General features: G+C 36.2%; 1 protein-coding gene across 1 annotated transcript in view; it reads right to left on the bottom strand.

Annotated features, from left to right (window-relative positions):
* Nucleotides 1-6258: 6258 nt before the first annotated feature.
* Nucleotides 6259-12873, bottom strand: part of ROS1 (ROS proto-oncogene 1, receptor tyrosine kinase) — a 118267-nt gene continuing 111652 nt past the window's right edge. The window contains 1 exon segment of the mRNA XM_057489314.1: nt 6259-6891. Within this exon segment, the coding sequence (XP_057345297.1) occupies nt 6584-6891 (308 nt within the window). The 3' untranslated portion in view covers nt 6259-6583.

The raw sequence follows: 12873 nt of genomic DNA, 5'->3' as shown, positions 1-12873 counted from the left end.
CTTGGACATTCTCTCTTATTTATACATACCCTTGGCTGAGCTGAACCAGTCTAATAGCTGGTGTCAGCCTTATTAAATACTCACAGCTCTCCAGCCTGAACCTTTCTCCTTAATCTCCTTTCCAGCTGTATACTCAACCTCTCTACTTCAGTCTTGAACTATCATCTCAGAACTAGCATACCCCAAACTGAACCTCTGATTACCACCTTTTCTCTCAAAATGAATCATCTCTCCTGCAGTCTTCCCCATCTGAGTAAGTGGTAACTTCCATTCTTCCTCCTGCTCAGGTTAAAAATCATAGTATGTCCTTCTCTTATACCCATATCTAATCCGTCAACACCTTCAAAAGAAACATAATCAAACACTCTTATCACTCTCACTGCCAAGCCATCATCTTCTCTTGACTGGTTGATCATAATAACGTCTTAGATGGTTTTCCTGCTTCTACTTCTCTGCCCCACCCTACTCTCAGTCTTCTTCATATGGCATCTGGAAGAATCCTTTTAAAACCTAAATCAAATCGTGTCTCTTGTATGTTCAAACTCTCCAGGGTCTTCCTATCACACTCAGGGGAAAAGCCAAAGTCCCTGCAAAGGCCAAGAAAGGCCTGCTCAATCTGACCCCCTCTACCAGTCCCCCTACTTCAGTTCACTCCTGACCCTGGTGCTGTTCCTGTAAAAGGCAAGCATGCTTCCATCTCAGGGAGAGATTTTGACCTTGCTTTTTCCTCTACTGAATATTCATATAACCCACTCATTTATTTATTCCAGGTCTTACTAAGAATCTCCTTATCAGAGTGGCCTCACCTAGCTACCCTACATAAAATAACAGTTACTGTCACACTCTACCCTTCTGTCTATGCCTTTTCCCCTGGATCATCTTTCTGTCAGCATTCAGCATCCTCTGACATGTCATATATATAAAGTTTGTCATATATAGTGCTTATTTACAGTAGGAATGTTCTAGACTTTGGGACTATGCTCTAAGATGGATCAAATATGTAATTATCTGTATAACAAAAAAAAGTTTGAAATTTTCAAAGATGAACGTGGAGAAGTAAGAGTGAAGTCCAATGCAGTTAGGGAAGTTCAGCTCAGAGTATCTATTACAGTTTTTTCTAGAGTGACTTACTTTTTCTATGGAAAGCAAAAAGCCAAAACAAAAATTTCTCCATTTCATTTACAGCTGTTGATCCAAATTTGATTTAGGTTCTACATAAGATGCAGTCACATGAGACTTGAAATTTGAACTGAGATAAATGAGCTATTGGGCATATATTGTATCAGTCTGGAGTATAGCACATGTGGCATGGTTGTAGAGACAAACTCTATCTCTGAAGCTTGCTAATGTAAGAGAAATGGTTTCTGAATAATAAAAAAGGTGGCATGATGTGGGACCGTGAAGCTAAAGTGGCAGCTTCCTGATTTTGCACATGAGATTTCCTGATTGGAGCACAGTGATGTTCTGGAACCAGTAACTGTAGCTAATTTGGCAGCTCAGAGTGAGGTAGTCCTATATTCATATACATCATGAAGGATGCCTCTTGACTTGATAAGCAGCTACTGATCATGGTAGGAGAAGCTCCTTTGGTAGCCTGATTTTATAGTATAGACTTGAGAATAGATTCTGGGGTCTCTTATGGATTTTTATTCAACCATCTCAATAATCCTGTAAGCCATTTGATATGGTGTAACAAATCCTTTTATTCAAATTATCTAGATTAGAACCTGTTCTCTGTGTCCAAATATTGACCAATGTAAAAAAATAATTTTTCAAGGGTGTTTCTTAAAGAAAATCAAGTAATTGAGTTGAATAATAATTGACCCTGATAATAGGTCTCCCACTGTGATCTATTTCTCTCATTATTTTTCTGCTTCCTTCTCCCTATTTCACATCTGTTGCTTTGCCACTCAGAGGAATGGTCAAAGTAGACTGTTTATTTAGCTATAATAGCTGTAAGTAAATGTTCTTTTGAAATACAATTCTATATTTTTAATTTGTGTAGTTTGAGTTTTCCTTAATATGGTGCAATGATGTTAATTCAAATCAAACTAATTTTCCACTTCATCCTGAAGTATACATTCCCTTACATTTTACTTTAAAAATCTTTTACTTAAAAAGTTCACTGCTAAACTTCCTTCCTTTTGTCCTCATTGTGTTCTCTTTTTGAAAAATTGCATTTGAAAAATAATTTTTAGTCAATGTATTTAAACTAAAAAAAAGTTCACCTATTTCTCCCATCCCTCACCCCCTGCCTCTTAAAAGCACCAATTTGTATCTATGAGTTGGCTTTTTTTTTAGATTTAACATATAAGAGATATCATACAGTATTATTTGTTCCTCTCTGACTTATTTCACTCAGCAAAATAACCTCAAGGTCCATCTATGTTGTCGCAAATGGCAAGATTTCATTCCTTTTTTGTGACTGGATAGTATTCCATGTGTGTGTGTGTGTATGTGTGTATATGCATGTCTTTATCCATTCATCCATTGATGGACACTTAGGTTATTTCCATGTTTTGGCCATTATAAATAATGCTGTAATGAACATGGGAGTGCATATATTTTACAAATTAGTGTTTTCATTTTCTTCATATAAATACCCAGAAGTGGAATTGCTGGATCATATGGTAGTTCTACTTTTAATTTTTTGAAGAAACTTCGCACTGTTTTCATAGTGGTTATAGTAAATTACATTCCCACAAACAACACAAGGGTTCCCTTTTCTCCACATCCTCACCAAAACATTTGTTTGTTCTTGTCTTTTTGACAATAGCCATTCTAATAGGTATGAGATGATATTTCATTGTTATTTTGATTTTCATTTCCCCGATGATCAATGAGCATCTTTACATGTATCTGTTCAGCATCTGTGTCTTCTTTGGAAACATGTCTATTCAGATCTCCTGCCCATTGTTAAATTGGTTTGTTTTTGTGCTATGTTATATGAGCTCTTTGTGTATTTTGGATGTTACCCCCTTATCAGATTTATGATTTGAAATTATTTTCTCCCATTTAGTAGATTGTCTTTTCATTTGTTGATGGTCTCCTTTATGTTATAGAAGCTCTTCAGTTTGATGTAGTGCCATTTGTTTATTTTTGCTTTTGTTGCTCTTGCTTTTGGGGTCAGATTCAAAAATCATCACCAAGGGCTGTGTCAAGGAGCTTACCACCTGTTTTCTTCTAGGGGTTTTATGGTTCAGGTCTTAGGTTCAAGTCTTTAATCCATTTTAATTTTTGTGCACGTATTAGATAATGGTCATTTCATTCTTTTGTATGTTAGCTGTGCAATTTTCCCAACACCCTTTATTGAAGTGACTGTCCTTTCCCTGTTGAATATACTTGGTTCCACTGTTGTAAATTAATTGACCATATATGCATGGGTTTATTTCTGGGTTTTCTGTTCTGTGTGTCTGTTTTTATACCAATGATCTATATGTCTGTTTTTATACCAATATCATAGTTTTAATATAGTAGATTTGTAATATAATTTGAAACCAGAGGGAATGGATACCTTCAATTTGTTTTCTCAAAATTGTTTCGGCTATTAGGAGTCTTTTCTTGGTTTCACACAAATTTTAGGCTTTTTTTTTCTATTTCTGTGAAAAAGGCCATTGGAATTTTTATATGGATTGCACTGAATCTGTATATTGCTTTGAGTAGTATAGACATTTTAACAATATTAATTCTTCCAGACTGTGAGTTTGCAGTATCTTTACATAATTTGTCTTCTTCAATTTCTTTCACTAATGCCTTGTAGTTTTCAACATACAGGTTTTCCACTTTCTTGGTTAAATTCTTTCCTAGGTACTTTATTCTTTTTGATGCAATTGTAAATGGGATTTTTTTCTTAATTTCTCTTTCTGATAGGTTATCAGTGTAAAGAAATGCAACATATTTTTGCATATAGATTTTATATCCTGAAACTTTATTAGTTTATTAGATTATTAGTTCTAATAGTTTTTTGATGGAGTCTTTAAAGCTTTCTATATATAATATCATGTCATCTGCATATTTTGAGTTTTACTTCTTCCTTTCCTATTTGGATACCTTCTATATCTTTTTCTTGCCTAATTGTTCTGGTTAGGATTTCCAATACTATGTTGAATATAAATGGTGAGAGTAGACATCCTTGTTTCTGATCTTAGAGGAAAAGCTTTTAACTTTTCACTGTTGAGTATGATGCTAGCTGGGGGCTTGTCATATATGATCTTTATTATGTTGACTTATGTTACCTCTATACCTACTTTCTTGAGAGTTTTTATCATAAATGGATGTTGAATTTTATTGACCAGCTTTCATATTTCATTTACCAGTTATAACTTCTGTCTTTGGGAGATACTGTTTCTCCCAAGTCTAATATTCCAAGGTCATATTTTGCAGATAAAAAAATAAATCAATAAGATTTTTATCCTTAATAATTAATTTTGAGTGAAATTGTTATTTTAGTGAAAAATATATTTTAACAAGTGTGATGTTTAGCCATTGACAATTTTTTTCCTCTTGATTACAAAATTTAATTTTTCAGAATTAACTCATAGTTTTTAATACCAGTCATTTGTATTTTATCAATTACTCTTATCTATAATAATATTACCTATGAGATTTCAGTCACTGTCTACTTCATTTTGCATTAAATATTTCTACCAATGTTATTATAAAAAAGACTAATTTGCACATATGTATAATAGCTGAATCATATTTTTATGGGCTGTTTGCCTCAGATATTCTATATATTTCTCTACTGTCCAAATGGTAATACAAATGTAAATACTAAAAATCCAATTCTTTAAACACGATCCCTTTGTGTATTCCAAAATAAATGTCCATGACACAGGCAGAGCTAAAGTCCTGATTTCAAGCAAAAGAAACTTACTTTGGCCGATTTAAAAGAAAAACATTTATTAAAAGGATATGGAAGTAGCTCACAGAATTCCTGGGAGAGTTTGAAAACGAGATTTGGAGTTGCTGGGAGCACTGGCTGGAAGCACTGGCTGGAAGTTGCCAGCAGGACCAATCCAGTCTGCTCCTCCAGCTGGTGCAGGCAGCAGGCTCCAGGATGCCGGCAGCCAGACCGACTGCAGCTGCCACCTTCACCGGAGAAGACTCACTGCGGTCTCTGTTTGTTTCCTTAGCTCTCGATTAGAAGCCTGTGGTGGGTGTGTCTGAGTGGTGGGGATCACATGCCTGTGTTCTTACTGCAAGAGATCTCGGGGAAGCAGATGGAACATAGCTCCTACCCAGAAGAGAAAGGTGGAGGAATTCCCCAATCAGGGAAGGGGCATCATGAGCTGAGCTGCCAAAAAGAATGATAAATGCCCATTAGAAAGTTAGAAGATCAGAGAGAAAATATCCTGCCTCATTCAACAAAATGACAGATGTAACAGAATGGCTACAAGCCCTGGATAGGTACTAGGACTGTTCACCACAGAACTGACACACTGACTGCCCTGTGTTCCTCACCATACAGCCAATCATCTCTACAGTTCTCAGGCAACAGGCAAATTTAAAAATGAACAAAACTACCCAATACGTAGATGGATACATGATCCTCTTCCACAGTTTTCAGCAATTGCTATAATCAGTGTCTTCTATATCTAGCAAATATCCTGAATACTGCAACTGAATAACACACAAAATGCCTTCATTAGTGTTGATGTTAGAGCAGTTGAGGATTTCAGATTTCAATGGGTAACTGGAAAAATGACTGGCTTTAAAGTAGAGTGCTTCTCTGAAGAATTTTTTAAATAGTTCTCATTTATATATTTATTATTTCGTGTAGTCGCTAAAAATAAGACCTTGGATTAGCATTATATAATCATTTGTATTTAATTTTAAGGGTAATTTGATACTAAATACAATCTTAAGTATTTTGTGTATAAAATAGATATAGCAGATGAAAACAATCTTTATATTAGCTAATTTCCATGACAGCACACAAGTCACAAAGTGATTTTTATACAACTCAAAAGATTGTGGAATGTTAAACTTCAGAACTTAGAGATCTTCATGTCTTATTTTCCATATGACTAAAGCCACTGTCCCAAGCTTCCAAAATACAAAATATTTTAAAGTAGTCATTAAATATTTTATTATAGTAATAGCTTTCCAAATGGTTCCTCCTGTCATAGGTGATGGTTTCTTCTGTATATGTATTTAGTCATTTCTTCTTTTATGTGTATATAAATTTGGGAATAATTTGTAATTCAGTAGGCCCCCTAAGCATACTTCTCATGCCCCTCCTTCAGGTCCCTTCTGTTATAGCCCAGACTGAAGGATGGGCAATGGCCTTAGGGACCTCAAGAGAGAGGGGGAACAGTTTCCCTTCCAGATTCATGAGTCTTCCTAAGCTTTCCAAAAGTGTAGCGGTTCACCTCAGAATCCTGCCGAAGGTCAGGCAGTTGTTATGGGGATTGTCACAACTGAAACCAAATGGCTCTCAGAATGAAGAATTTAGGAATTCGGAAGCTGTGTTAATTCAGAGTCATAGACCACCACACATCTATCATTCTACCAAGGTTTTCTTTCAGTGACTACTTAAAGGGAGTGTTTATCTCCACTCTGCATTTCCCAAACAGAGCTATTAATCAAACCCATGTCCATATCCACTGTGAGTGAGACAGGCATAGTTCAGGCCTGTAAGCTTGCCAGGAAGGCAGTGAGCCACTTGTTTTTCTTGGCAGATATCTTTGTCTGCATGTGGTTCCTTCTCTTCTTTCCTCAGACCACAAGAATCAGATTCCTTGGAGCCTAGAGGACCCTCAGAATTTTCTTCACCTTGGCTGCATTCTGGAACAAGTACCATATGGTTTAACCCTTCTTGGTTCTTGGTTTCCATTAGTGCAATTGATACAACATCATCTGAATTCAAACAAATTGTGCTGCCATGATCTGTGAAAAAAACATAAAAATTATTCTAGCGTCTACTTGATTTCCTTTATTTCTAATACACATTTGTCATAAAATTCTGTATAAGAATTACAGTAATATTAACATTATACATTGGTTCAGCAAACATTAATAAGGACCACCAACAAGGGAACACAAATATGAACAAGACATGCTCCCTGTCCTTGACGCTATTGCAGTCCAGGAGGGGAGCATAAGTATCACTATAGAAGATGATATAGGCTGTATATAATAAAAGAATACATAAAGTGTGGTAAGGGAGCAGAGGTGATTAGCTCTGCCATAACAGGTGAAACGGATCATAGCTTTTGTGATAGGAATTAAGTGGCTCTACAGTGGCCCTTTCTGTCTATAATGCTTACCATTTCATCCTGCCATACCAGCCAAAATATCGACCTTTAAAGAGATATTCCTTTAGATTAAGTTATTTAATAGTTTATTAAGATAATATTTAATGGGTGCCCACCCCATGCCAGGCTGTGTTCTAGGTATTAATGATACAATGAATGAAACAAAGTTGTTGCACTTGGGGTTTACATTCTAGTGGGAGGAGACAGTCAATAAACTAAGCTATGTCAGGTGGTGATAAGCACTGTGATGGAAAATTCAGCAGAAAAAGGGGCAAGAAAATAATGGTGATAGTAAAGGAAGCTGCTATTTTAGATGAGGTGTCAGCAACGTACTCTCTAATAAGGTAAAATTCAAGCAGAGACCTGAATTAAGTGAGAGGATTCACTGTGTGGATACCTTAGGAAGAACACTGAAGAGAGAGAAAACAGCAGAAACAAGGATCTCGAGTCAGCAGGGTGCTGAGTGTGGAATGAGGATCAATTAGGCAGCCAGTGTGGCTGGTCCCCTTCAACTGTCTCCCTGAAACAAGCAGCACTAACAATAATTAGCCAATTAATTAAAACTACCATGATTATCACCTCAAAAGGATGATAGGGAATGGATAGGCCTGGCTAGTTCTGATGGCAGAGTTAAGAGAGATGGAAAATGACTTGAAATATAATAATGATTACTATTACTGCCGTTATTGTTAACACTTAGAGTATGTACTATGTACCAGGTACTGTTCTAAGCTCTATACATATTAACTCCTTCTTCTATTAGATAGATACTAGTTTTACCCCTCTTTTAACAAGGGAGGAAATTGAGGCACACAGGAGTTAACGAATTTGCCCAAGGTCAAACAGCTGGAATTTGAACCCAGACTGACTGGAGTCTGTGTCCTCATATTCACCCTTCCCCAGGGGAGGGCAGAGCTGCCATGCAGTGTGAGGAGCCATGTGGAGGGCAGTGTGCCCTGCAGGAATCCTTGAGATGTGTGTGGGCCAGGAAGCAGCAGAAAAATGGGAAGCCAGAGGGTAACTGGCCTTCTTCACAATTATGCTCATATTATTTTCTCTTTCTCTACTTAACTGATGACCTTCTTCCACAGAAGTGTAAGAGTTCTTGGTGAAACCTAATCGCAGAGTTTCTGGAACATTTCTCAAAATTCTAGATAGTCAAAAAGATAAATATACAATATAAACATAAAAATGCAAATATATATTGTGGGGGATGTTCATTTTTTATCAAAGCTTTCCAATCTCTGGGTATCACCACCTGGATGAAAAATTTATGATCAGAAATACTACTGTCAAAAAAAAAAAAGAAATACTACTGTCATTTCACAAACTATCTTATTTTACAAATCAGAAAACTTTCAGTTGCTAAGTGGTGGTCCTTCTTTTTCTCATCATTCTTCCAGCAAGAGAACATTCAAACATATGTCAATAACAAGCATGAAGCCTGCTGAGCAGCCAGCCTTCTGCACTTAGCCATGATGTATCCCCAGGTCCAGCTTATATGGAATGACTTTATATAGAAATATGGAGAAAATGCAATAACTTCAAAGAACTAAGGGAAGCACCAATGTACCTATTTTTTCCCAGTAGAATTTAATGGCTCTACCTATTTGTCAAGTTGCAAACCTGAACTGCAATGTTTGTTTTATTATGAGGGCATATGAACTGTTGTCCCTGATCTGTTTTATTGCACAGACCCTCCCATGCTGCTGAAAAACAAGGGGTGAGCTATGGGCTCACAGGCTCGGGCATTACCTCGTGTTCCTCTTTAATGTTCAAATATCATTATAGCATGTTTCAAAACACATGAATAGCCAAATTGTGTCACAAAATACTCCCTCATAGAAATAACTTTATCAGATGCCAAGTTTTGTTAGTGCCTAAGTGCTGAACATCTATGGAAGGATCCTACTGCTGTGATTATCATCCATATGTACTAATAGCCATTGAGAATAATGTGTAAGAATAATTGGCTGAATAACAGCAATAGAAAATATCAAAAAATATTAGGAAGAAAGAAGATATTTAATTTAAAACATTCCAGTGATGCTGATCATTGAGGAAATTAGGATGTTCCTAAAGGGCTTAAAGAAATTAGGCTAAAGGAAAGTTAGAATTTCAAAACTTAAATCTGCACTACATAGAAGTTTAGTTATTCATGTTATCAGGAGCCTCAGTGCCATGTCTTTAGCCCATTAAATAGCATATATTGGGAAACTTTCTACCAAAAACTTGACTTTAACTTTTTTGCCTATTGTTGAACTATTTGAAAAATAAACTTTTATATCAAGCAAATAAATTCTTTTACAAATTCTGGTGCCATATGTCAAAGCAAAATCTTTTTTTTTTCCTAAATAATTCATTGGTTTATAGTACTTAGAGCAATATTTAGTAACACGACCCTGGCAAGCTTTCAGCAATTAGTACATCTTTTATTGCTTAAGCGAACTAAGCATGAGAGATGTTGAGGAGGGGAGTGTTTTGTTTGTTTATTTTGTTTAAAAACTGAATAGAAGGCCTGTAGGTCAGACCTCAAAGCAGAGGTCCAGAACAAAGACAGCATGCTCTCAGCAACTCTCTCTTTAGGAGGGAAATTTTAAAATAAAGACTTCCAAGCAAGACAGGGTATTTACAGACAAGACATATGCCGGCTGACTGGCTATGTTTAGAACAGCAGAGGAGCATTTAAATTTGTTTCCTGTAGAACTCTCTGGGACTGATGAGGTGATGTTTACACAAATGTTTGGATGAAGTCACTGGGATATTTTTACTAGATGCTCAGTTATGTTACTAATCTTCTCTCTCTATCCCCTGTCTACCCCTTTAGGTCAGTAGGACCACAGGATAGGCACAGTATTATTGCTCCTTGTAATCCTAATACCCTTTTTTTTTTCAAAAATGTCCTTCCAGTGGCTTTATCTTCTTTTGTATCTCTGACAATAACAGTGAAGATAAATATCTTACTGCTTTACTAAATATGCCTACCAGTCTGCAAAGTAGCAAACTATTATTAAACACATTGTCTTTTATTTAAAAAAGTAAGTTTAGGCTTCCCTTGAAGGGACTGTCTCAGGATTTCTGTCCTTTTCAAGCATGCAAACTCTGCCTTTCATTATGTTTCTTCTCTCTACCCCTGTTGTTCAGTCACATCTTAATTATCACAAATTTTATTAATTTCCTTATTTCTTTCCATTCCTTATCTTCAGGATTTACATTCATTGTAAATAATAGAAAGATAATTTCTCTTCCACTGAAATTATGTATCTATCATGGCACAGAATTGCTTGTTTCTATCTAAATGATTAAAGTTTGTACTTCCTGTTAAACTCTTTCTACATTTTTATTCTGCATATTTATGTCTGCTTCTCTATTTTTTGAATATTACCTAGAATTTTTGTTCAGTCTGCCAATGACTTAGACTCTAAATAACCAGGAAAATTTGGTGTATTTTTTCTAGCAGGCCATAAGTAATCAGTTCTTTCACTGTATCTAGCTGCACAGCACAGTTCTGATGGCAAACTGGGGAGAGAATGTGCAGGCAGCTTCCTTAGCACAGCCATGTCTCTGTGAAAGCTGAGAGAAATGCTCTAGGATAGAGCCAGACTCCAGCCCCTCAGCAGTATGACCAAGTGCACATTGATAAACCTCAGTCTTCTCACTGGTCAAGTGGTAATATAATAATATCCATGTCATGGGGCTATTGTGAGAATTTAATGAGTTAAGCTACCTACTACAGTGAGTGACACATACAAACATACTAAAATAAAATTAGTTAATATTGCAATAAAAAGCCATTCAAAAAATAGTTTTGTTTTGTATATTTAGTGTGAGTATTGTTACTTCTCTCAGCCCTATAGGTGAATGAGGTAATGCAACATGGTAAAAAGATTTTGTTAAGGGATCATGGGGATTTCTGGTAGAGGCTAAAGTAAAGCTAAGCTCTCAGGCCCTCTAACACCCATTATAGGAACCTCTGATTTTTGTAAAATGTCTGTACACATTAGAAGGAAAGGATTCCTTGAATAAAGAATTGGGTTTTAAAATACAAATCAACTGCAAAATCGTTGCCTCCCCCTGAAACTCTTTACCTCCGCAGCATGGGGCCACTCCCTCATTCAGGGAGCCTCTGTCCTTTGGATTTCCATAACAATATTCTCTTATGACCTTCCTTTTCCCTTTCTGGCTTCTCTTCCCCAGACCCACCATCTTTAATCATCAGTCCCTCATGTATTGGCTGTTCTCCGGGTACATTCACTGTTCACTTCTCTCTTTATTCCATACATTCTAACTGAATGTCCTCATCTACACCCGGGACTTCAATTACTTATATTTATAGGACAGACCTTTCGACTGAATGCTGTGCTCCTCCACTTTTCTCACAGGCAGCTCAAGCCAAACACGTCCAAAGCTGACACTCCTCCTACACCCCATCCTTGGGAGAGGCACTGCTTTTCACCTAGTTTCACATATCGCTGGGATTCACCACTGTCCCTTCTCTCTTCTTCACCCAATTAGATGCCAGATTTACCGCCATAGTAAATCTGGGCTGCATTTCTTTCTCTCTATACCTATTATCATTCATCAATTCACCTTTCATTAATTTTCACTTCTTACTTGATTAGTATCACCACTACAACCTCTAGTTTCATCCTCGCCATTTCCTACCATCACATGTAATAAACCACATGCAGTTCTGTGAACACCCCATTCTCTATTATTCCCTTCCTACATACGGCTCCTCCTTTCCTGAAATACTTTTTCTCTCGTCTCCCTGCAGAACTCAGCTTAGAGGTAATCTTTTCCCAGTGGCTTTTCTTGACTCTCCCTCTGCCATGCGGTTGGATCTGGCATCCTGTCTTTGGACTCCCGTGGAACATGGATTCCCTCACAGTGGCAACATAGAATGCCTCCTGGCTTCTGACAGAAGATGTAACATAAAACCATCTGCTCACCAAATATTTAAAAATAAACTCACTGTAAGAAAAAAAAAAATGGTATAGAGTGATCAGAGAATCTATACCCCACTCATTCTCTAGATTGCCTAAGTTTTATCTCTGTATCCAGCCAGGACATATAAAAACATACATAAATAAACATTTCTGTAAATGGTTGTATATGCATATAAAACATCAAGAATATAACCACATTGCTAACTATGGCTACACTGGGGAGCAAGGATAGGAAGTGGGAGACTTTTATGTTTTACTCTGCTTATGTAATTTTGTATTTTTTAACAATCAACAAATTATTTATATAATAAAGATCTTTAAAATGGGGATACAGTTATAAAATAATATAATAAGAGCAGTTACTGAGATTTAACTAATGAAAAAGTTTGTAGGAAACCTGACAAGGGATCAGGAGTCTTTTTTTATAATTAATGTATGATTTTTATGATTAATGTAAAATAACAAAAATTATTTTTAAACCTTTAAAAAGATAATGATTGTGCTTAATTTTATTAGGTCTATGAAAATGATATTCACAAACAATCTTGAATCAGAGTCTTACCATTCAAGTGTTGCTTTCTAGAAATATGAGCAATGATTTAGTAAAAAAAAAACAAAACAAAACAAACCTTCTTTCAATGCCAGGTAAGCAAAACTACATTTTG

Source organism: Manis pentadactyla, chromosome 12 (assembly GCF_030020395.1).
Source record: "Manis pentadactyla isolate mManPen7 chromosome 12, mManPen7.hap1, whole genome shotgun sequence".
In the NCBI taxonomy this organism is placed as follows: Eukaryota; Metazoa; Chordata; class Mammalia; order Pholidota; family Manidae; genus Manis; species Manis pentadactyla.
Note: the sequence above shows the minus strand (reverse complement) of the source record. Positions and strands in the feature narration are given on the sequence as shown.